Raw genomic sequence first — 25735 nt, 5'->3', positions numbered from 1 at the left:
TAAATGGTCCCTTGTTTACAATGCGTTTTGATCAAATTCCTATTTTCAAATTAACCTCTACTAACAGCTATTTCAAGGATCTCTGTGGCGCAGTGTTTAAAGTGCTCGGCTGCTAACTGAGAGGTTAGAATTCGCCAGCCCTGCTCCATGACATAAAGAAATGGCAGTCTGCTTCCATAAAGATTTACAGCCTTGGAGACCCTGTGGGGCAGTTCTACTCTGTCTCGTAGGGTTGCTGTGAGTCAGAATCTACTCAACAGCAATGGATTTGAGTTTGGTTATACGTTTACAGCTGACAGTAAGAGAATTCTTAAGGTTTTGACAAAATTTAAAGGTCACAAAAAAATTGTAATTTTTCCCATTGATTATTAAGTCGTCCAAGGTAGTTTCAAATCTGTTCCATGTTTTTCTTTTAGTTTAGCTTTTTTTGGAGTTTTTGTTTTGAGAAAAAAAAAAAACTGTCCTTTATCTGTAGGCTTCCTGTCTCATCTCTATGTAGTAATGAAATGACCCTTCAACTGTAGAAGCTATATGCCATATTTTCACATTCTCAACAGAATATCAAATCTATTTAACTGTATATCAGGTGTTTAATACGTATCAGTCTTTCTGTCACCAGTAGCACATATTGACATTCTATCCAAGAGAGAAGAAATCATGAAATGACTGTAATCTTGTACTGCCCAACATCAGTGCTCAAATCATCTGCTCTTTTAGAATGACAACCTAAGGAGCACAGTAACCATTTCTCCAGATTCTCTAAACTCTTTCCTTTAGTTAAGCCAGATAATTAGAAAGCAGTATGTTTGCACTAAATTAAATTGCCTGCTTCAAGCAGTGTCTTCACTAGATTATTATTTTGTGTCATGCCCTTGACTTTCATGAAGAGTTGCTATGAGAACAACAGCAGTAATAGAGTTGGGATGAGAATAACAATAAAAGTCACAATGACAGCAGCAATTTTCTAGACCTCTCTGACCATTATCGGGCCATGAGGTGCCTAATTAGTCATTCTTATCTGAATAAAATTCTGCATAAAAATTTCTTACCACCCCCAATAAAAACCCCATTCTCCTAATTGTCTGAAGTTTATTTTATTGAGTAGGCCCTGATACTTGTTTTATTGTTCACTTTCTTACCTCCTTGTCTATAGAACTCTTTGGGTAAAAGTGTAATTTATCACATGTAAATGAAAAGCATCTGCTTTGTTTATTGGACTTAACATTACCTTTATTAATATGAACGGGTGGTCTGCTTTGTAAGGTAGTGAGGGGCTGTCACAATGACCATGCAAAGTGAAACCATATAAAATGATCTTAATCATCAATGGGAAACATTATGATTGTCCTGCGACCTTTAAAATTTTTGTCAAAACCTTAAGAACTCTCTTACTGTTGGCTGTAAATGTATAAAAAAACAAAAACCAAACCCTTTGCCATCTAGTCAATTCCGACTCATAGTGAACTGCCCATAGAGTTTCCAAGGAGCTCCTGTGGATTCGAATTGCGGACCTTTTGATTAGCCGCCATAGCTCTAAACCATTACGCCACCGGGGTATAGGGCAATGCATTTTGGCTGTAGAATAGCTTCCTTGCTCGTATGCCTGCTTCTAAACTTTCTCCCTAGTCCAGTCACATCTTGACAGCATAGTGTTCCATTTCATGAGTATACTACAACTTATTTAACCATTTTTCTATTAATGAATGTATTGATTCTTCAAGGCTTTATTTTGTTGTTGTTGCTTCAGTATTACAGTGCTTCAGTAATATCCTTGTACCATTGTACAAACTCATACACTAGTTATAAATAGTAATATTTAGTCATCAAAAGCACTGTCCCAAGGAAATCTTCTTAATTCTTTTGTTTACTTACAGGTGGATTGTATATTCATTTGTTGTCGGTAGATTTCACTCGGTGTTGAAGTATCTTAAGTGTTGGATAATATTTTACAATATAATTTAGCTTTTCACTAATGCATCTGCTTTCTAATTAGCTTCAAATGCTAATTTTTAAACTATGTAGTCTGTTATTCTGAAGATAAGATTTTAAATGATTATTTTTAAAAATGACAGGAAATGGACTCAAGAAAATAGAAGTGAATGAATGAGAGTGTCTTTTTTCTTTTTTTTTTTTTGAGGAAAGCATTACCATTAACTTCGCTAATGTTATATAGGGTTTAATAATGAATCATCTTGGATTAATTTAAAAAAAGTCAGAAAGAAAGATATAACTCCCTTTCTCATTACTTAAGGATTTCTGTGTTCATGATATTGGATACCTCATCTTAATTGGACATGATGAACAGCAATGTCCTTGGGGCAGCTGGATTTTGTCAACTTCAGCTTTGAGATACTCTTTGCAATCTTTTTTTTTTTTTTCTCTCTCTCTAACTTTTCTACCCAAATCCCCATATGTTCCAATCTGCTCTTTGTTACCATATTATCATATTTCAGTATTTTTAAAGTACCGTTGTAGAAGTAGTATACAAAGACAGTATCAAAGATTGTGTCTGTTTCATCAGGCATGTTTATAACTTGAAAGACTTTTTTATGCCAATGTGTTTATTCAGAGTAAAATCCACGAGTTTTTCGATACCAAGCAGGCGATACAGGAAGTTTTAATTTTTCTAATTGTTTTCTAATTACTTTAAGTAATTGGATGTCTTTGATTTTAAAACTTCAACTTATTTTTTCAAATTAAAGGTTATTTCTAGTTTTGGGTTGAAATGAGTAATGTTTATTGATGTTGAAGAGATCATTCTTGTACTTTTGGTTCACACATGCGCGTTTATGTTAGGTTTCTGTCTAGGAGTGGAATTGCTAGATATATGTTCAGCTTCTTTGTGTATAGAGAAATACTTTTTCAAAGTGATTGTAACAATTTAAACTGCTGTTAGCAGTTTGTGAGAGTTTTTGTTGTTCTACATTTTTATCAACACTTGGTATTTTCAAGCGTTTAAATTTTTCTCTATTTAGATGGTGTAGTAACTCCTTATGGTTTTTGTTGTTGATTTCTAGTTTAATTCCTTTGTGGTTAGAGAACAGACACTGTATGATTTTAATCTTTTAATGAGATTTGATTTATAACCCAGTATATGAACTGCCTTGGAGAATGTTCCATACATATTTGAAGAGAATATGGGTTCTGCTATAATTGAGAGTAGTGTTCTCCTTACTCTACTTGGGCCCTGATATCTGATACTCATGCTGGGTGGCTGCCACTATCTTCCCTCCTTCATTGATGTCCCCCTCCCTCTGTCCCCCTCCCTCCTCCCACCCATTGTTCTGTGGCTCTAAAACTGTGCACTGCCATTTCTCCACCCCTGTGGGGTCACCCTTCTCACCCCGTACCAGGATTTCCTTCAACAGATTGCCCTCCTCACCTCCCTTTGGCTCCTATTTCTGCATCAGGCCACTTTCCTTCCTACTCTTCTTTCCATTGGTGCCTTTCTTATCTGGCTAGGACTGTAATGTCTCCTGCTGTTCCTCCTCCCCCACACAGATACCCATCTCATCCTTGTAGGCTTCAACACCCTGTAGTGGGCCTGTCTCCCCCATGGACTCTCTGCTCACCTGCTTGTATTCTCACATTCTTCTCTGGACTACCCTGGTGCCCTTCCACCCCCATCTCTGTGTAGATGCCTCCATTTCTCAGCCCCACCAAATGGCTTTTGTATTGTATTTTGAGTCTCTCTGTGATGTTCCTTTCTTCCTGAAATAATTACTTTTGCTTCTACAGGCCAGTAAGCCAGGGACAGATCATTTCATCAAACCAGCTTTAAGCATTTATGTATTTCTGACTCACTCTTACCTTTTAGCATAGCATTTGAAATACCAGCTGAAAGTCTATGTGTTTACTAAGATTCTCCCTCTTTGGTGCCTCCTGAACTTTAATTTTTTGCGCTCCCCAGCACAGTGAGGTTGCTAAATGCTCTGTTCTGGCTCTCATTTTCTCAGTAACTTCTTTCAGGTTGGAAATGACTGGGAAAAAATGTGGGCTCATCTGTCTGTACGTCCCTTGTCTGTGTCATCTTGGCCCTGGAAGTCCTTGCTACCTCGGGGCATCTCCAGTGCTCTTATGCCTTTATTCAATACTTTATCTAACTATTCTGGATTGGACGGTTAGTTTAAAACAAAGTAGTGCACCATTGCCAGAAGTAGAACTCCTGTATTTCTAATTTTTACATTTGCTGTTTTAAAAAAAATTAACAAATTTGTCTTCTGACTACCAGGAATGCTGAGAGTTTGAGAAACATTTATCAGATGATTGGGCTTGGATAAAGTTACTGAAGATTTTAAAAGGAAGTATTATGCAATTCCCGTGGGCAGAGATGACAGCTTTCTGTGAAGTTATAAGCAAGTATAAAACTCCATAGAGTTTAAGAAATTTATTGTTTAGGGTCTTATTGTATTTGTGAAAGATAAATTGTCTTGGAAAAATAAAAAAATAGTGTTTCCTTCCATGTCAGTATTCTAGTTAGTCCCTCTGATAACTTGAATTTTGTTCTTACCTTGAATTGTTCTATCTACAAAGTCTTGAACCCTGAAATTCCTTTTCTGATGACAAACTCTTCATATGCTTCCAGAAATTCCCTTTCTGCATTGTATTTTATACTTGCGCATTTTGTTTATGGCCACTTATAGTTCCTTAGTCTTTTTACGTTCTAGTTTATCAGCTCCTTCCTTGTATCACTGGGCTCAACTCTGGACGTATTCTACATTTGTCAACCCCAGAACAGGCCATACCCTGAAATTAACATAACTGCCTGTGTTCTCCCTTCCCACTCCACATCTGCTGAGTAATGCCTGAGAAAATAATAAAAACATGTTGATTGAACCATTCTAAATGATCTAACACAGTTGTGAGCTCATTGCTGTTCATGATTATTTCCTCACTCCCTTACCTGAAAGAGATCTATCTCTGCTTTATTTTTACTTCTCGTTATGACAGCCCACAGAGTTGCATGTGTCTTTTTTTTTTTTCTACTCTTAGTTTCATTAATTTTTTTTAGGAGTATGATTTCTCTCCCTTATTAGACCAGAAACTCATGGGGAGGGGGCGGGAAACTAAACCAGTTGCCATTGAGTTGGTTTTGACTCATGGTGACCCCATGTGTTTCAGAGTAGAAGCATACTCCATAGGGTTTTCAATGGCTGTAACTCTTTTTTTTTCATTACCAGGCCTTTCTTCCAAGGTACCTCTGGCTGGATTCAAACCTTCAAACTTTCGGTTAATAGCCGAACACAAAACTGTTTGCGTCACCCAGGGACTCCAAATTCATTGTGGGCACTCAATAAATATTCTTTGAATGAAGGAATAAATTATTTAGTACTTCTCTGTCAGGTAGTGCAGTGGATTTTAGCAAAGGAATTAAGGTGCTAGATCTTTGTGATCTTCCCTGCCGTTGATTTTGTACATTTAATTTACTCTCAGATTGAAAATTGTCACAGTAACTCTGCACTTCTTTGACATTTTACATAGCTGAGTTAATACATGTAAAATGCTTAGAACAGTTCATGGCACATTGTTGTGTGCCATCGAGTTGATTCTGACTCAGCGACAGTATAGGACAGAGTAGAACTGCCTCATAGGGTTTCCAAGGAGTGGCTGGTGGATTCGAACTGCTGACCTTTTGATTAGCAGCCAAGCTCTTAACCACTGTGCCACCAGGGCTCCTCATGGCACGTAGGAAGTATTTAATAAATATTAGCACTTATGATTGATTGTGATTATAAAATTTTTTATTTTAACTATGTTGGAAAGAATTTTTTTTTTTTTACAGTTTTTATTGTGCTTGAAGTGAAAGTTTACAAACCAAGTCAGTCTCTCACACAAAAACCCATATATACCTTGCTACACACTCCCAATTACTCTCCCCCTAATGAGACAGCCTGCTCTCTCCCTCCACTCTCTCTTTTCGTGTCCATTTCGCCAGCTTCTACCCCCTCCACCCTCTCATCTCCCCTCCAGGCCGGAGATGCCAACATAGTCTCAAGAGTCCACCTGATCCAAGAAGCTCACTCCTCACCAGCATCCCTCTCCAACCCATTGTCCAGTCCAATCCATCTCTGAAGAGTTGGCTTCGGGAATGGTTCCTGTCTTGGGCCAACAGAAGGTCTGGGGCCATGACCACCAGGGTCCTTCTAGTCTCAGTCAGACCATTAAGTCTGGTCTTATGAGAATTTGGGGTCTGCATCCCACTGCTCTCCTGCTCCCTTAGGAGTTCTCTGTTGTGTTCCCTGTCAGGGCAGTCATTGGTTGTAGCCGGACACCATCTAGTTCTTCTGGTCTCAGGATGATGTAGTCTCTGGTTCATGTGGCCCTTTCTGTCTCTTGGGCTCTTAATCGCCTTGTGCCCTTGGTGTTCTTCATTCTCCTTTGATCCAGGTGGGTTGAGACCAATTGATGCATCTTAGATGGCTGCTTGCTAGCGTTTAAGACCCCAGATGCCACTCTTCAAAGTTGGATGCAGAATGTTTTCTTAACAGATTTTATTATGCCAGTTGACTTAGATGTCCCCTGAAACCATGGTCCCCAGACCCCTGCCCCTGCTACGCTGGCCTTCGAAGCATTCAGTTTATTCAGGAAACTTCTTTGCTTTTGGTTTAGTCCAGTTGTGCTGACCTCCCCTGTATTGTGTGCTGTCTTTCCCTTCACCTAAAGTAGTTCTTATCTACTATATAATTAATGAATGCCTCTCTCCCACCCCCCCCACCCTCCTCCCACTCGAAAGAAATATTTTTAATAAGCTGTGTACTTCTGGGAAACCCTGGTGGCATAGTATTTAAGTGCTATGGCTGCTAACCAAAGGGTGGGCAGTTCAAATCCGCCAGTCACTGCTTGGAAACTCTATGGGGCAGTTCATTCTGTTCTATGGGGTTGCTACGAGTCGGACTTGACTCAACGGCACTGGGTTTGGTTTTGGTTTTGGTGTACTTCTGAGACTTCTACACTAAATATATTGAGCATAAATTTTTTTCTTGATGAATTAAGTCATTGTGAAAATTAAAAAATCATGCTATTATGTCAAATTTGAATTTTTCTCTATTTCTTATTCTCCTTCGCTTTCACATCTGAATACCCACAACAAATTATGTGGGTTTTATTGTTTTAGTAGTTTCTGTGGCTGTCTTCTTGTTTCCGCCCTTCTTTTTTTGCCTTAATCCTTTCCCTCAATATTTATCATCTTGATTATTATTTTAAGAACTTCTGGTCTCAGATGTCCCTCCAAATCATCCTTTAAATTGTGCCCAGGATAATCTTTCTGGAATACTCCCATTATCAGTTAACTCCCCTGAAGGCCTTTCCATTACTTATGGGATAAAATCTAAACATTTTTGACATGTCTCCCTCCCACCTCCTGCTTTAAGTAGCCTTACAGACTGTGTTTTCCCTGCACCCTATGCTCCACCTGTACTAAACTCTTCTATCAGTCCTATTCCACTTGTTAGTGTTATGTATAAACTAAAAGACAATGTACTCTGAATAAAAGCCTTAAGAGCTCTTCTACAATTAAGGTGAATATAGTAACATCTGTTTTAACCCATCAGAGACTTTTTTTATTTCTTTCTAGGTAGGACTTGATGCATTTCATATTTTTGAGTGTGTGGAATAAATCAAGTGAAGAGTAGTCTGAAGTGTCTTTAGGAACCTCCCTTGAATCTCTAAGGATAGTTCATTCTGTATCCCAGCGGCACTTGTGCATGCCTCTATCCTAGTACTTAGACTTTAGACTGCATGGTAATTTTCTTTGAAATATGGTGTTTTAGCTTAACTGGATCTAAATATCACCCTTACCAATTTGCAGGATTAGATGACATTCTACTGGGGTTTGCCCCTGTGTTTCAATCAGTCAGGTGTTTCCTTAACTGATGTAGATTATTCAGGAAGTACTCTTTGTTGATCTGTTTTATCTTCAATGCCTAGTACCATGTCTGATACCTAGCACTGTATCTGATACATATTAAAAATATGGATGGAAGGATGACAGGTAATAGGACAAGATGTTAAAATATTATGCCTAATCACAGCCTTTCCTTTGAATTGATGTTTTTGGAACATAGGTTAGCTTTAAATTTTGAGGCATAAATAGCACCTATTGAAAATAAACATGCTAAAGGAGCTAATTTACAGTAGTCCTCCCTTATCCATGGGGGATACATTCCAAGACCTTCCATGAATTTCTAAAACCACGGATAGTACTGAACCCTATATATACTATTATTTGTCCTATAGGTACATACCTGTAAGAGATAAACAACAATAAATAATAATAAAATAGAACAATTATAACAGTATACTGTAATAAAAGGTATGGGAATGACAGAGTGGGACGGATTGAAATCTCATCATGCTTACTACTCATTTAACATTCTTGAACCAGTTGATCACAGGTAACTGAAACTGCCGAAAACGAAACTGAGGATAAGGGGCAGCTACTACCGTAATTAAAAGCAGATTTTAGTTTATTTTTCTTTTCTTTTTGAATTTTTTTTCTTCTTCATCTAAAGACAAACACATTTGCATTTATAAGGGCACTAAAAAATTTTGTTTTCTTTTCATCCAGGGGCCTGAATTAATGAATAAATATGTTGGTGAATCTGAAAGAGCAATTAGAGAGGTAAGAGGACTCTGTCACGTGGAGCTCTACAGGAAAGAATCACACTTCTGTCCTTCTGTGTGGAAGAAGAGACTTTTAAATCCTGTATGAAGTCCTGGACTTCTGTTGTAGGATGTACAAAGTGATTAATTTGGTTTACTTGTACATAATAGAATTAAGTTCTACATACAGCTTCAAACTCAAACCAACTACAGAGTTTTCTGGAGTTTGTTGATCTTTAGCTAATGTGCCGCTCTTTTCCACTAGATCTTCCGAAAAGCGAAAGCAGTAGCTCCTTCAGTTCTTTTCTTTGATGAACTTGATGCCTTAGCAGTTGAAAGGGGCAGGTAAGCGTTATATATAGAGTAAATAGCATTTTTATACAAATTTTGTCTATTAATACATTTGGTCTAAAAGATAACTTTTTTCAGTTCATGTAGTTTTTTTTTTTTATTATACCCATTAAATGTTTATACTTTATAATTCTTTCAAGTATAGTTTTTTTTTTTTTTGAAAAATACCAATATCCATTTTTGACATTTGAATTAAATTTTATAGCTTATTATCTACAGAGATCCTTACTACTGCTTACCAAAATTAGGACGGTTATATATATATATATTTAATACAGTAAACAAAGCTGGAATAAGCACAATTTTTTAATACAGTAGAACCCAATTATAATAAAAGATATAATACAGATTTTAATATTCTCTGGACTAAATCATGTTTCCTAAAATATAGTTAAAATAAAATATCAAAAAACAAAATAAAACCAAACCCAGTGCCATCGAGTCGATTCTGACTCATAGCGACCCTATAGGACACAGTAGAACTGCTATATAAAAAAAATATAAGTATTATTAATTTTGTTTTTGAAAATTAGATAATAAAGAGAATTTTCTATAATGTTATTTTAAGCATGTATATATATCAGAATTGGTTATGGTTTTTTTTTGTCTACAAGTGTTTATAGGACCTTTAAGTAATACTACAGATACTTGAATAATATTAATTCATGTACTTTGTACATAGCTTCTTTATGTATATATTAAAAAAACCCTATAGATTATAAAATGTTTGCTGATGGTATTTACAGTGTTGGTAGAAGGCAACTTGTGAGCCCCAGTATTAAATGTGATAAGAAGCATTGCTGTCATCTTCCTTCCTGGGTAGAGCTGCCTCCTCAGATGAGTGTGTAAATATAGGGTTCTATCCCTGTGGGGCAGTTCTTTTCTGTCCTATAGGGTCACTATAGGGCCACTATGTGTTGGAATCGACTCAACAGCGACAGGTTTGGTTTTTGGTTTGGTGTCATTATGAAAGGGGCCCTGGTGGTGCAGTGGTTAAGCACTCAGCAGCTAAACAAAAAGTCAGTGGTTCGAACCCACCAGTTGCTCTGCAGAAGAAAAATGTGGCAGTCTACTTCCATAAAGATTACAGCCTGGAAACCCAGACCAGTTTTCTGTGTCCTGTAGGATTGCTATGATTTGGAATCGACTCAACGGCACACAGTAACAGTCGTTAGGAAGCAGGCTGTCCTGATCCCCACCCTCTGACACAGTAGAAATTCCATAAATACCTACCAGTCTTTTTGTCTTATGAGTTGAAGTACTCAGGGCCTCTTATTATTTCTGAAGTGAGGTGGCAGAAAGGGCTGCGAATAGCTCAAATTCCCCTTGACTGTAACAGAAGAAAAAGAAGCACCAGAAGTTTGGTAAAATAGTGTGATCTGCTACATTTATGTGACATCAGAAATATCCGATTTTGGAGCCTAAAAAGTAATAGGATGGGATACATTGTTAAATATGAACCAGATAGGAGGTAAAATATGTAACATAGTTCTCATAAAATATTTCTAAAATAAAATGGTGTAGTAAACCAGATAAGGCATATGGTAGAAATATTCTGTATTTGCAAGCAATTTTCCTTAGTAAGAATTTGGAGTTCTATTAGAAATGCAAATGATTTCCAGCCTGTAGATATCATTTCCTCTACAAGTTTTCATCATATTGAACTTTTTTAGGAACACCTGTGTATATTGTATACCTCCCCCCCACCCCAGTGGTTTGTCCAAATAAAGTACAAATAAATTTTATGCAGTGTTTTTGTGTAGAAAAATTTCTGGTCATGGCTGATCCAATTAGTTGACATTTCAGAAAACAAAGATGAGACTGATGAATGAGTATATTGCTAATGGGTCCAAAGTAGGGAGTTTTGGTTGTATTTTATTTGCACTGCATATTATATAATTTGTTTTTTATAAGAATCTTGTAGAATGGCATTTCTTTTGCATTTTTTTCTAATTGTGCAATGGACCAGAATTACCTAGAAGTGATTGTTTTATCTAATTAAAAAAATTACTGCTGTTATTTAAAAACTAAACAAATAAAATGTCCACACGTATATTTTTGCTCTTTGGCTATTTGAATTGAACACATTCTCTAGAGATTAAAAAAAATAACCATTGGTAGATAGTAAAAAATAAAAAAATTCCAAACATATTAAGTCAATTGTATGTGGCATTAAAACAGCCATGGAATAAATCTAACCAGAGACATAAAGGACCTATACAAAGAAAACTACAAGACACTACTGCAAGAAACCAAAAGAGACCTATTTAATTATACCGCCACAGTAGTCAAAACAGCCTGGTACTGGTACAACAACAGGTATATAGACCAGTGGAACAGAATTGATAATCCAGACATAAATTCAACCACCTGTGAGCAGCTGATATTTGACAGAGGCCCAAAGTCCATTAAATCGGGAAAAGACAGCCTGATTAACAAATGGTGCTGGCATAACTGGATATCCATCTGCAAAAAAATGAAACAAGACCCATACCTCACACCATGCACAAAAACTAACTCAAAATGGATTGAAGACCTAAATATAAAATCTAAAACAATAAAGATCATGGAAGAAAAAATAGGGACAATGCTAGGAGCCTTAATACATGGCATAAACAGAATACAAAACATTACTAACGGTGCACAAACACTAGAAGAGAAACTAGATAATTGGGAGCTCCTAAAAATCAAACACGCTCATCCAGAGGCTTCACCAAAAGAATAAAAAGACAAAATCTACAGACTGGGGAAAAATTTTTGGCTAGGACAAATCCAGTTAGTGTCTAATCTCTAAAATCTACAAGATACTGCAAAACCTCAACAAAAAGACAAATAACCCAGTTAAAAAATGGGGAAAGGATATGAACAGGCACTTCACCAAAGAAGACATTCAGGTGGCTAACAGACACGTGGGGAAATGCTCACCAAATCAAAACTACAATGAAACACCATCTCACCCCAACAAGGCTGACATTAATCCAAAAAAACACAAAATAAAAAATGTTGGAGAGGCTGTGGAGAGACTGGAACACTTATTCACTGCTGGTGGGAATGTAAAATAGTATAACCACTTTGGAAATCGATTTGGTGCTTACTTAAAAAGCTAGAAATAGAACTACCATACGGTCCAGCAATCCAACTCCTTGGAATATATCCCAGAGAAAGCCTTCACACGAATAGATATACGCACACCCGTTTTCACTGCAGCACTGTTTACAATAGCAAACAGATGGAAACAACCAAAGTACCCATCAATGGATGAATAGATAATCAAATTATGGCATAGTCACATAGTGGAATACTACGCAGTGATAAAAAAACGATGAATCCTTGAAACATCTCATAACATGGAGGAATCTGGAAGGGATTGTGCTGAGTGAAATTAGTCACAAACAGGACAAATATTGTATGCGACCACTATTATAAGAACTCAAGAAAAGGTTTAAACACAAAGGAAAACATTCTTTGGTGGCTATGAGGGTGGGGAGGGAAGAAGAGGGGTATTCACTAATTAGAAGAATTATTTCAGGTGACCGGAAGGACAACACAATACAGGAGAAGTCAGCATGACTGAACTAATCCAAAAGCTAAAAATTTTCCTGAATACAACCAAACACTTCAAGGGACAGAGTAGCAGGGGCAGGGGTCTGGTGACCGTGGTTTCAGGGGACATCTAGGTCAATTGGCATAACAAAGTGTATTGAGAAAATGTTCTCCATCCCACTTTGGATGAGTGGCATCTGGGGTCTTAAATACTAGCAAGTGGCCATCTAAGATGCAGCAATTGGTCTCAACCTACCTGGAGCAAAGGAGAATGAAGAACACCAAAGACAAGGAAAATATGAGCTCAAGAGAAAGAAAGGGCCACATAAACCAGTGAATCCATCAGCCTGAGACCAGAAGAACTGCATGATGCCTGGTTACCACCAATGACTGCCCTGACAGAGAACACAACGGAGAACCCCTGATTGTGCAGGAGAAAAGTGGGATGCAGACCTCAAATTCTAGTAAAAAGACCAGACATAGTGGTCTGACTGAGACTGGAGGGACCCCAGAGGTCATGGCCCCCGAACTCTCTATTAGACCAAAACTAAAACCATTTTCGAGGCCAGTTTTTCAGACAAAGATTTGACTGGCATCTAAGACATAAAATGATACCGGTGAGGAGCGTGCTTCTTAGCTGAAGTAGACACATGAAACTATGTGAGCGGCTTCTGTCTGGAGGCCAAATGAGAAGGCAGAGGGGGACAGGAGCTGGTTGAATGGACACAGAAAATACAGGGTGGAGAGAAGGAGTGTGCTGTCACGTTGTAGGGAGAGCAACTAGGGTCACATAACAATGTGTATAAGTTTTTGTATGACAAACTGACTTGAATTGTAAACTTCACTTAAAACACAATTAAAAAAACACTTATGGAATAGAAAAATCGCATAAATAGGTGGCATTTCTATATAATTTTAGGCCATAAGTAGTCCTTGCTTTTGTTTTTTCAAAACCATTATGTGATTTCTATGATAATATTAAGATCAAATCCATATGACCAGTCCAAAAATGACCAAAAAAAGACTGTTCTTATCAAGTTTCCTCCTTGCCAAAATTTAAGATGTGTAACAAATTGAGCAAAATATTATAGTATAAGCTAGTCCTTACTATCCCATGCATGTTAAATTATTTTGACTATTTGAAGTTATTCAAAAGAGAAGGCATGTAATTAGCCATGAAACTGAGGATTGCAGCTAGCACACGGTAAATAGAGCACGGACATACCATTGGATATCTTTGTGTTTTTAGGAGGAGATCTTTTCATGTTTATAAAAATACCTAGTTACAATTACTCTTTACTTCTCCTTGCTGCCCCATTTGTTTCCTTGAGGCTCGAAAAATAAATGAATCTGATAGTTTTCTTCTTATGGGTGTTCTGAATAAGGTGTTTTGTCTAATTTCATACTGAGAATAGGAAGATGTGTTGTAAGATTTCCTTTACAAAGTACTTTATTGCAAAAGTAGCCCTGGTGGCACAGTCATTAAACACTGGACTGCTAACTGAAAGGTCAGCAGTTCGAACCCACGAGCCACTCCACAGGAGAAAGATGTGGCAGCCTGCTTCCTTAAAAGATTTAAAAAAAAAAAAAATTTTTTTTTTTTTTTTTTTTTTACAACCTTAGAAACTCCGTAGGGCAGTTCTACTCTTGCCCTGTAGCGTCACTATGAGTCGGAATTGACTCGACGGCAAGAGATTTTTTACATTTGGGAAAATTGAAAATGCTGTTAAGACTGTTTGGAAAATAAAACGGGAGTGAGGCACTGAGGTGAGAGGAAATTTGAATTATACTGGGGTAATAATATAATCTTGAAAAGAGCTCTGGTGGTGCAGCTGTTAAGCACTCAACTGCTGACTGAAAGATCAGCAGTTCGAATCCACCAGTTGCTCCACGGAGAGAGATGTGGCAATCTGCTTCTGTAAAACATTTACAGCTTTGGTAATGCTGTGGGCTAGTTCTACTCTGTCTTATAGGGTCACTATGAACGGGAATTGACTCGATGGCAACCAGTTTATTACATTTGGAAAAATTGAAAATGTTGTTAAGGCTTTTTGGAAAATAAGTGGGGAGTAAGGCACTGAGGTGAGAGGAAATTTTGAATTATGATAATGTTGAAAAGAGCCCTGGTCGCAAAAACTGTTAAGCTCTTGGCTGCTGACTAAAAGGTTGGCAGTTCAAACCCACCCAGTGACTCTGTGGAAAAAAGACCTGGCAATCTGCTCCCGTAAACATTACAGCCTAGAAAAGCCTACAGGGCCATTCTGCTTGGTCAATTGGGGTCACTCCGAGTTGAAATCTATTCGATGGAACCTAACAGTAATGTAGGTAACATTCATTTAGTGCTTATTATGTGCCAGAAGCTGTTTCAAGTTCTTTACAGGTAAAGAAAAGAACTTGTAAAGTGGCCCCCTGCATTAATGCAAAGTAGGGTATTATACACTTGCCTCCCAATTTTCTGCCTCACCTCCAGGCTGGTTTAAATTTTTACCTTTTTCAAGGTTGTAACAGGGCGTGGTGAGCAAACTGAGCAGCAAATCATCAGTCAGTCCTGTCTCAAGCAGCACAGTTGGAAAAGTGTAGGGTGGATCCCCAGATCCCTATATTCTCTTGGCACAGCCTTCTTGAACTAAGGAAATGGGCACTGACTAACCTGGGGATTCCTAGAATTACTTTTTATGTCCTGGACATCTCAGGCAATCATAAGATCCAGAATCATCTCCACTGGCTAACAGTTGCTACCTGGTAGTACCAGTATTCAAGCAGTGCTAAAATACACTTGGAACTAGGAATGTATCTCTGGAATTTAAGGTCACTAGCTGGAGAAGCCCATCTTGTTTATTTAATTAACTCCCAAATAACACAGCTCCCCTTATTTGGATCCCGCTCAACATATTTTGACCTTTTACTTTGTTACCTCATATAATCCTCACAACAACCCAAGGAGATGTAGGGCCTATTCTCATCTCTATTTTACGGGTGAGAAAATATAGGCGGATAGGTACGTAACTGTCTTAGTCATGTATTGTTAGTGGCAGAGCTGAAATTTGCATTCAGGTATTCCAGCTGCACAGTGGATACTCTGAGCCACTTTCTTACTCTATGACTGCATCGTATAGACCAAGATTCCAGGTCTCTCTAGTTGCCTAATTAACTATGTGAGTGTGATGCTTAAGATTGTGTGTCAACTTGGCTGGGCCATGATTCTCAGTGTTTTGGCAGTCATGTCATGTGGTCACTTCGGTGTTAAGATTTGATATGTGATCGCCCCTGTGATAGAGTCTGCTGTGAGTAGCCAGTCCGTTGAAGGGGAGTTTCCTCGGGTGTGTGGCCTGCATCGAGTGTGGACGGATGTTCTGGTAGGGTTCAGGGGCTTTTGCTCGTTCCGGATCCTGCAGCTGGCTCCTGTTTGTCTGACCTTCAGTTCTGGGGACTTGAGCTAGCAGCTTGCCTGTACTCTTGCCTGCTGATCTTGGGATTAATCGGTCTTCATAGCCTGTGAGTAAGAACTCTGCTCCTCGCCAGCCCCTGTGGGTGCATGAATCAGGAAGAAGCCTCTATCCTGACCCACGGAGTTGGAACATTACAGCCTCTACAACCGCATGAACCATTTCCTTGATATAAATCTCTGTATATATATTTATACGCTTTACTGGTTTTGCTTCTCCAGAGAACCCAGCCTAAGACAGTGAGCTTTTATTTATTATTCATCTTCTCTGTGACTTACGTCAGTAATGACTCTAAGTGGTCTGTTGTAAGATTGCTTTGAAAGCATTCATTCATTCACTCATTCAGTAGGTATTTACTGAATACCCTTTCTAAAATGAGGTTTGTGTTGAGGATGTAAAAGTGATCAGGACCTAGGGCAAGTTTGAACCTTAACTTCTCTAAGCACTAGTTTCTTCATCTGTAAAATGGTGATAACAATAGTAACAAATTTTTGTTAATTAGACTTAAATAGATGTAAAGTGCTTCAGAAGTACCCAGCATTTAGTAAATGTGTAGAAAAATTTAGTCTTTTATTTGTTACACTATTTTCTGTATGGATATTCTTCTAATAATAATATCTGTATAGACATTTTTATAACAGTAATTTCTGTATCAGTAGAGATAAAACGAGTGATACAGAGATGAATCCTGTTCAATGTAGCTTACATTCTAGTGGAGGATACTGATTAAATAAAGCATTTGGAAAATTAATAAAAATACTATAGACAACAGGCATTTTGGCGTTTCATCAGAGATGCTGCCAGGTGTAGACACAGCATTTTATGTACTACTGCTACAGAAAAAGTGCTGCCAGTTAAAATATGAAATGGTGCTGAGAAATCAACTACAAGAGGAATTCTGATTTCACAAATTTAAAATATGGTTAAGTTTATTTCTTAGAAATAGAAGAAAGTTTTGTTATTTGGGAGAAAGATGATGACTATTCTGTTTTGAAAAAGCAATACTATATGGAAAATGAGGATTTTGTTTAACTCGAATGTAAAAACAGTGATTAAATATATGAAAAAAATGAAACCAATTAAGCGCTGAGTTAAAAGGTGACTGGTTGGTATCTTTTATGAGATGTTGGAGAATCTGTGATATTAATAACTGCTTTCTTGTGTAGCTGTTTCTGCACTTACTAGTCCAAAATTGATTTCCACTGGTAGTAGTTGGGGAAAAGTGAGAAGTTCTGAGCCAGCTTTGATTGAAAATGAAGATTCCAGGCTTAGCAGCATCCTGAAAAGAGCTATGAGGTTGAAAATAATGATCAGGAAATAGGGTGACCTCTTTTGGAGCATGTCCAGATTTCAGGTAAATTCAGTGAATTCATGATGCTAAGCACTGTAGAGGAAATTTTTGTAGGCATCATTTCTCTAAATGACACTTTTCAAGCAAGGTTATAAATTTTTTTAATGTGATTTTTATAGCGGTTTTTAAAATCTCATAAAATCATAAAATTTTATAGCTGGAAACATTTTTAGATATCATCTAGCTCAAACCTTTTATTTTTCATAAGGAACAGAAGCCCCCAGAATTTAAAGGAAGCGGGACATGACTCCTTTATGTCCCATACAAGACTAGAGCCCATGTCTTCAAATTTAGTGCTGTTCTAACTACTACTGCTGCCTCTTACACTATCAGGATTTTAGAAAGAAAACGTATGCTTATTTCAGGATAAAAAAATTCTCATTTACCTGAATATTTTTTTAATGTTTAAGAAAGTCTAGTAATAAGTATACCAATAGTACTTTAATCACTGTTATTTTGTATATTTGTGTTTAAAGTTGCTAAGTTTAATGCCTGTTTCCTAGTATGCAGCTCTTACCAATTTATGCTTAATTGCCTCACATTTATACTTAATTGACATTGAAGAGTTTTATATTAAACAGAAATGCTGAGGTAAACAGTGAAAGAAGAAATGGAGCTCTATGAATTTTTTTGTTTTGTGTTCTGTCAGTGCCTTGTGGTCAAGTACTATAGTATAGCTTAAAGGTGTAAGATGACGTTCCTTAGAGGGATGGCCTGTTGCAGCATGTTTACTCTAGGAATTGGGAATTATTGTTATTTTTCTTGTTGTAGGTCTCTTATTGTAGCTGTCTTGCCTTAAAAATGAAAGTAATTTTCCTTATATTTTACATGTACCGTGAAAATTATCATAGATAATGCTTTTGTTCAGAATAGTATGTACTTGGCTAGCCTTCTTTAGGTCCTATTTAGGTCTCCTCCAAGTTTGAGTATTACCCATGGGGATGGGGGGTAGATTTTAAGAAAATGGACAAATTCAACTGCCTGTCATTTGAAACTCTGACATTTAAAATACATAGTAGCAAAAATAAAAAATTTTTAAATGGATACATGAAATGTTGGTTTGTGACTTAGGAATTATATTAAGTGGTGGTGGGCATTGGGTTTTATTGGAGGAGTTGAAAAGGAAATACATATTTCTGTGAAAGTTTTTAGCGTTGAAAAATGAAATCAGTGTAATGTTTACCATTATGGCAGCAAGGTTTCTTTAAGAAGGGGGTTGCCACACCTTTTTATAAAGCTTTCGGTTGGTAAATATTTTTGGCGTTATAAGCCATATGGCTCACCTCTACTGTTGTAGTGTGAAAGCAGCCATAGCCTCCAGGCAGTCCCCCGGTTATGCTTGTCTGACACGTACAGCCTGTAGTTAAGAACCAACCCCCTTAAAGCCTATCAGGAAAGACATCACTCCGTGTAACCTGGGCTCCCACTATGCGGCCATGCTTCTTTCATGCACACAGGTGTCGCAGTGAGCGGATCCTTGGGTGGCCACTGGCAGTGGGTGGGCAGCTTGGACACAGTGTGCTCAGTCACAGCCACCCACCAGCAGCAGTGAGTGGAGAGCCCACATATATCACCTCCCTTGGAGCTCAGAAAGTGTGGGCCCCACTATCAGCATGCCTCAAGCACCGCTGCTCAGCTCCGCATGGCAGGCCTGCAGGTGGTGGTGGCTGGCGGCCGGGACAGTGAGCTCTCCATGTTCTCTGGGTACAACTGGTCAGTGCGCCAACTGGGCACACTGCCGGCCCTCTGTGGCACCTTTTACCCAACTCCATCCCCCCCCATCCTGCCAGGCCCTCTGTGCGGTGCAGCCCGGGGCCATCACAGCACCTCTCTGGGCTTCTGTTTCTCCTACCTTACACATGCGGAAATCAACTCGACGGCAGTGGTGGGTTTACACATGTGGGATTTCACTATTGCAGTGGCTCTTGGCCTTTTGGTGGCTGGAAGGCAGGGGAGCAGTTGTAGAGATTCCTGACCTCTGTATGTCCATATGGTTTCCATGAGTCTGTGGAGAGCTTTGGACATGGGTTTCCCAAAGCATCCTCTTTCCAATCCTTGGAACCTGGGCTTTCTTTTAGCACACCCTGAGCAGCACTTTCTCCTTTGCATCCTGAGGCAGGGGCCTCACAGTTGGTGCATGGGGTTGACAGGTCTGGTGAAGAGGTGATGGGGAAATGATCCCTCTCACCCCAGCACCATCCTGCCCATGCCCCCAACCCTTCCTGCCTCTGCTGAGGAGGGTTCAAACCCAGCAGAAATGCGACTCGGCAGTACAACATAGATTTTTTAGTTCAGAGTCTACAGTAAAGTATCTAACTAGTCTAAAAGAATTTACAGAACAAACTCTTCTGAGTATTTTGGGTAACATTGGCCCTATAAGTATTTCTCAACTGTGGAGAAGGCACATAAAATGATTTGTAATAACAAATGGGTGCTACTTTGTGACATGCATCAAAACATTATTATTATTACGATATTATTATGTTAAAGATGTTTTAGTTATTTGGAAGTGTTTAATGATTTTTATGTATAGAAAGGTACACTATGTACTACATACTAAGACAAATATTTGACTAACTGACCTTAGATACAAACTGTACCTAACTTCTGACTTACATACAAATTTGACTTAAAGACAGACTTAGGAAGAGAACTAGTTCGTAATCTGCGGACTGCCTGTTTATATAAACCCCAAAACAAATTAGTTGCTATTGAGTCGATTCTGATTCATAGTGACCCTATAGGACAGAGTAGTACTGCTCTGTAGGGTTTCCAAGGCTTGATCTTTACAGAAGCAGACTGCCACATCTTTCTCTGACGAAGCAGTGGTAGGTTCAAACTGCTGGCCTTTCTCCGAGCAGCCAAGTGCTTAACCACTGACCTACCCATTACCCATTGCCGTAGAGTTGATTCCAATTCATAGCGACCAGGGCTCCTATAAACTATATAACCCATTGCCATCAAGTCGATTCTGACTCATAGTGACCCTAAAGGGCAGAGTAGAACTGTCCCGTAGGGTTTCCAAGGTTGTAAATCTTTATGGAAGCAGACTGCCACATCTTTCTACCACAGAGTGGCTGGTGGGTTCTAACTGCTGACCTTTCGGTTAGCAGCCAAGTGCTTTAACCATTGCACCACCAGGGTGCCTATGAACTATTTATAATCAAATAAGAAAACAGTTGGCTAGCCAGATTTGCCAACCCTTGTTTTAGGGTATTCTAAAGTCCCTTTGATCCGTGGCACTGTATGACTTTTGAAATCAAGTAATTTTGAAAGCAGTTTGATTTCTGAAAGAACAAAAGAATTGGTGTTTTGGAAAATCTAGCTCCAGTTATTTCTATAAAAAACCACCCAGTGCCGTGGAGTCAATTCCGACTCATAGTGACAAATAAAATATTTCTATATATAGAAATATATAATTTCTGTAGTTTTCTATAGTAATTTCTATAGTTGAACATTTTTCATTGTTGTGTTGCCTATCTGTAGCAGATAGTAAAGTTTTATAAAAATTATTTTATTATGTTAAACTTTTTCTTGGTGTTGGTTCTGATTTTCTAGGATGTCAGTCTTATGGTTTTTGTTTCCTGCTGCAGCTTTGAAAGTTAGCCAAGAATATTTCTCACTCCATAAAACATTTTCACTATGCTATTTTCCAGCTAGCTTTCAGTGATCTGTGGGAATAAAGGATAAGGGCAGCTTGGGTAATGGGAATCCAAAGAATTCCCCTCACCTAATTTTCAACATTAATTACAGCCACCATTTCCTCCTACAACAAATAGTAAATTGGACAAGTTTGAGTTTTACCTCTTTCTGTTTAGAAGTGCTTGATTCGAGGTGTCAATAATAAGTCACTGTATTTGAATAATTTTATTAATAACAATGAGCTAAATTCCTTTGCTTAGGTGCTACAATACAACAACACAGAATCAGAATTTTAAAACTAGCAGAGTCTGTGTATGTCGTCTCATTCAACTCCTCTTTCATAGATGCCAACAATTAAGAAATTCTGAAGGGAATGATAATTTCTTTATTCTCTTTTCTCAGATGTTTAGCATAGTGCTTAGCAAATAGGCACACAGATATTTATTTTTGAATAAGAGAGATTATGATTACTCAGCTAGTGATTTAGCAGAGTCAGACTTTATACCATGTTATAATGTCGTTTGTGAACAAATTTCTTTTAAAGTTGAACACTGAGACTGTCTTAGGGAGTTTTATGGCCTGCAGTAATATTCAGAGAAGCATCATTTTCATTATAAAGAATCATTTGTAAGCTTTGAAAAAATTCACCTTTCAAGGAACTCTACAAAGAATTAGTGAAGTGCGAAGGGAGCTCCCTTTGTAAAAATTCAATAGTTTTTTATACACACTAAATCTAAAAGAGTGGGCCTAGACTCAAAACTTTGTCACTCGTGGTAAGGATATAGAAATCCTAGATATTCTTTTAACTGTAGCCAATGGTGACGGTAATCAAAGGATAACAACGCTAATGAAGATCATGCTTTTTAGGCAGATGAAAAAACATTTTAAAGAAAACTGCTGCCATCTTGACATATTCATTAATTTGTAGAAAGATCAACCTGTTACCTCGCTTTCTGGGAGGCCATTCAGTCACACTTATTGTAGGGGAATATAATAGAGTTTCTTCTCAAGTTAGCAAGCACTCAAGTCACTGGGTTCCAAATTCTGTGTGTCTGTAGCCACACTTAACGCTTATAGCATATAAATGGTAATCATGACTCATCAAAGACAAGTGCCATGTAATATTTTTTCACCTCACAAAAGCTAAGTTCGCTTAAAACCCAACCCATTTCCATCCAGTCGATAGTACAGAGTAGAACTGTCCTATTGCGCTTCCAAATCGTAATCTTTACGGAAGCCGACTGCCAAGTCTTCGTCCCAGGGGTGACTGAGGAGTTTGAACTGCCAACTTTTCAGTTAGCAACTGAGCACTTAACCACTGTGCCGCTAGGTCTCCTTAGGTTCATTTAGAAGACACAAAAAAGAGTGTAGAAAAAAACAGGTGAAAGGACTTCTTTTAGTATAGACCTAAGAAACCAAAGAAATAGAGATTTTCTTCTCATTAGTCTGTTTTCTTAGCCAAGCATTTCTGCATGAGAGCACATGATCTTACAGTATATTAATGAAAAATATTTTGTCTATTTTAGAAGTATTCCCTCTTTTAGGAAACTCATTTTTTAATGTAAAAATATCTGAAAAGTTTTAAAATATCGCTATCTGGAAATTTTAGCTGATCAAAATAAATCATTCTTTGAGAATTTTGAGGAGCCAAGCTGTTATTATTACATTTGAACAGGTAATATGCAGTGAAGACTAACATGTAAAGCGCTCTAATTACCAGTGCATAGCAACCCCCTGCTAATAAATTTTAGAGAAATAAAGTATCTTTTAGTAGAGTACTACAGGGCTTAATGATTGGGCCTGCCTCCTAGTTGTGAAGGGCATCAGAGGAGCAGTATTAGGTTGGTGGCTTTCATGGCATAATTTAAGGGTATTTGATACTTTTCTACATGCTGTAAGTCAAGGCTAAGTAGGGAACTGGCAGTATGGGTTCTGGATGTATCTGCTGGCCTCTGTTATTCCTAGCTTCTGAAAATGTTACATCAGATATCACATTTATGCTTCATTTCGGTAAATACTTACATGTCAGGCACTCCTTTGTTACAATAATTTTAAAAGATTTTAGGCTTTTTCATTAAGCTAATCATAATGGTGATAATTATAATCATGATTATCCTTGTAACTAGTAACTTTTGAGCATATCCTTTATGCTAAGTTTTGTCCTTTATACATTTTAATTTTGAGGAAGGTACGATCCCTCTCATGTTTTGATTGAGGAAATTGAGGCTCAGAGAAGTTAAGTAACTTTTTCACAAGGTTACACAGAAAGCAAGTTGGTAAAGCTAATATTTGAACCCAAGGCTGTGAAATATCTAAGCTCTTAGACTAATTTAAAGCACCCTCAAGAGGTTGGCAGTTCGAATCCCCCAGGCGCTCCTTGGAAACTCTATGGTGCAGTTCTACTGTGTCCTATAGGGTCGCTATGAGTCGGAATCGACTTGATGGCGGAGGGTTTGGTTTTTCCCTAGCTAGTACTAACCAGAGAAGGTTTTATTGAAATAATTAATGGAATGATTAAAAAAAGAACAAAACCTTTTTATTCACTAATAATTTATTGTGATTACTGCAGAACTTAAGTTTTCTGCTTTACCATTTTGAGATCTATGGTACCTATTTATGTATTTATGATACATGTTTAAAAGCATTTCCTCTGCTTTTAGGTAGCTTGTTACCAGAAAATAAGTTTGAACTGACATATCTTTATTTTTCTTACTATCTTTTTTGTTTTGGATTACGTTCATACATCAGTGTCTAAGATCTAAAAATTCTCTTCTAAAAATTGCTTTTGGCAGGGTGTAAGATGAATTGAGTTTAAGAATCACTTATTTCTCTAACACTGCGTCAAAACCATATAAATGTAATGAGCATTGCCTATGTTAACTTGGAGTTTTTACTGGGAATTTATAGCAAAATGGAAAAATACACACTTATATGTCACTCTCTATGTTAACAGTTTATACAAAGCTGCAGTTATGCAGAGCACATGTAGTTTACACAGCTCCTGGACAGCTGGTAAAGATAACTCACTATGTATGTCTGCCTGCAGTTTATAGGATACCTTTTAAGCTCAGCTAGTTTATTTACTATAGGTTCATACTGAATGTGATCATAATTTGACAGCCTAGTTTATTACTTAGGTGGTAAGCTAGAAAATTCAAGTTATTATTGATTGCTGACACTCTTCAAATAGTTTAATTTTTTTCAAGTTTGGTGGTTATTTCTTCTTAATCGATATGTATTTCCACAGTGCAGTTAGGTGTTTCCTTCCAACTACAATTAATGAATAAAAGGGTTTTTCCCCCTTAGAGTGCTAATTTAAATGATGACTGTCTCAGACATTTCAAGTTTACTCTGGCACATTGGTGTACTTGGTCTACAAAATTCTTTGAAGTTATTTATGTTTTATAGAATGATGGAAAGAATATAAGCTCTGGAATCAAGCAGATGTATATTCAGATTCTGCCTCTGCCATTTGCTAGTTCTACAATCTTGGACAAGTTGTTCGACCTCTCTGTGCCTCAGTTTCCTTATCTATAAAATGGGAGTAAAATCAGCATCTACCTCAGTGTTATTATTGATATTAATGAATTAGTACCTGTGGTGCATGACACTCACCCCATTGCCGTTGAGTTGATTCTGACTCATAGTGACTCTATAGGACAGAGTAGAACTATCCCATAGGGTTTCCAAGGCTGAAATTTTACAGAAGCAGACTATCACATCTTTCTCCCTTGAAGTGGGTAGTATATTTGAACCCAGCACTTTAACCACTGCACCAGCAGGGCTCAGAGCACGTTACATATAAATGTCACCTCTGAGAGCAGGTACTTCATGAACAGTAGGTATTTTTTAATAATTATTTATGAAGGTTTCCCATCAGCATTCTGTGAGAGATATAAAATTCTCCATTTTTCTGAGGCTATAAGTGAGGCATGGTAAACTGTCTGCTTTAAATAATTACACGCTGGGCTTTAATAATGCTACAAACAAGCACTTTCACAGAAGTAGAAGAGTTTAGTTTTGTTTGGGGGATCAGAGAAGGCCTTGTTGAGGAGTTCATTTTAAATCAGCCCAACAAGGTGAACAAGGAATCTAAGAAATCTGTGGCGTTGATAACACTTTGAATATTTAATTATCAAGATATTATTGCCAGCTGGAAACATAGCTGGAATTTTAAGCATGAGGAAGGTTGTTTACAGGAAAATACACTATGTGGACTATGATACGATTTGGCTTTTCTCTAGAATTGTTTAAAAAAGAATTCCATTGTAACATGAATTAGATTTCTTCAGTTTAAGAGTTTGGTAGTGTTGGAAATGATATATTAAAAATACTGTATTTGTTTACACAAGAACTGATTTCATTCCTAGGGACAGAGATGCATTCTGTGGGTAAATTTATTATTGTAAGATCAACAAATTTAATATGGAGTTGTATAAAAGGTTTTGTTCAAATTTTTAAAAATGTTTAAAACATGAATCCTTAAATGTGTGTTTTTTAACTAAAAAAATAGGGTTATCCTTCTCAGCGTACCTCCTTTCCTTTCTTTTTCTGTAACAGAAGACGTTAGTAATTTTAGTGTTTTCTTGAACTACAAGATATTTCTTTGTAGTAGACATTTATTTTTTGAAACGCAGTATTGAGAAGCTAACGCTACCATATGATTTTTTTTTCCCATGGATTATAACTTGTTTAAGTATTTATTTCCATGCTTTGAATTTCTGAAAATATAAAAAGTATCTGTCTCGCTGTCTCTTTTTTATTTTAAAGAATTGTGTATCAAGGAGCCATAAATGTTATT

At 37.5% G+C, this 25735-nt stretch overlaps 1 protein-coding gene across 5 annotated transcripts in view; it reads left to right on the top strand.

Annotated features, from left to right (window-relative positions):
* SPATA5 (spermatogenesis associated 5) overlaps window positions 1–25735 on the top strand; it is a 350714-nt gene that overhangs the window by 82807 nt on the left and 242172 nt on the right. For all 5 annotated transcript variants that reach the window (XM_049885372.1, XM_049885371.1, XM_049885374.1 and 2 more), the window contains 2 exons: window positions 8567–8620; window positions 8867–8946. In XM_049885372.1, the coding sequence (XP_049741329.1) occupies window positions 8567–8620; window positions 8867–8946 (134 nt within the window). The remainder of the gene's footprint in view (window positions 1–8566; window positions 8621–8866; window positions 8947–25735) is intronic.

Source organism: Elephas maximus, chromosome 5, assembly GCF_024166365.1.
Source record: "Elephas maximus indicus isolate mEleMax1 chromosome 5, mEleMax1 primary haplotype, whole genome shotgun sequence".
In the NCBI taxonomy this organism is placed as follows: Eukaryota; Metazoa; Chordata; class Mammalia; order Proboscidea; family Elephantidae; genus Elephas; species Elephas maximus.
The sequence above is the reverse complement of the archived record's forward strand: the minus strand, read 5'-3'. Positions and strand labels throughout refer to the sequence as shown.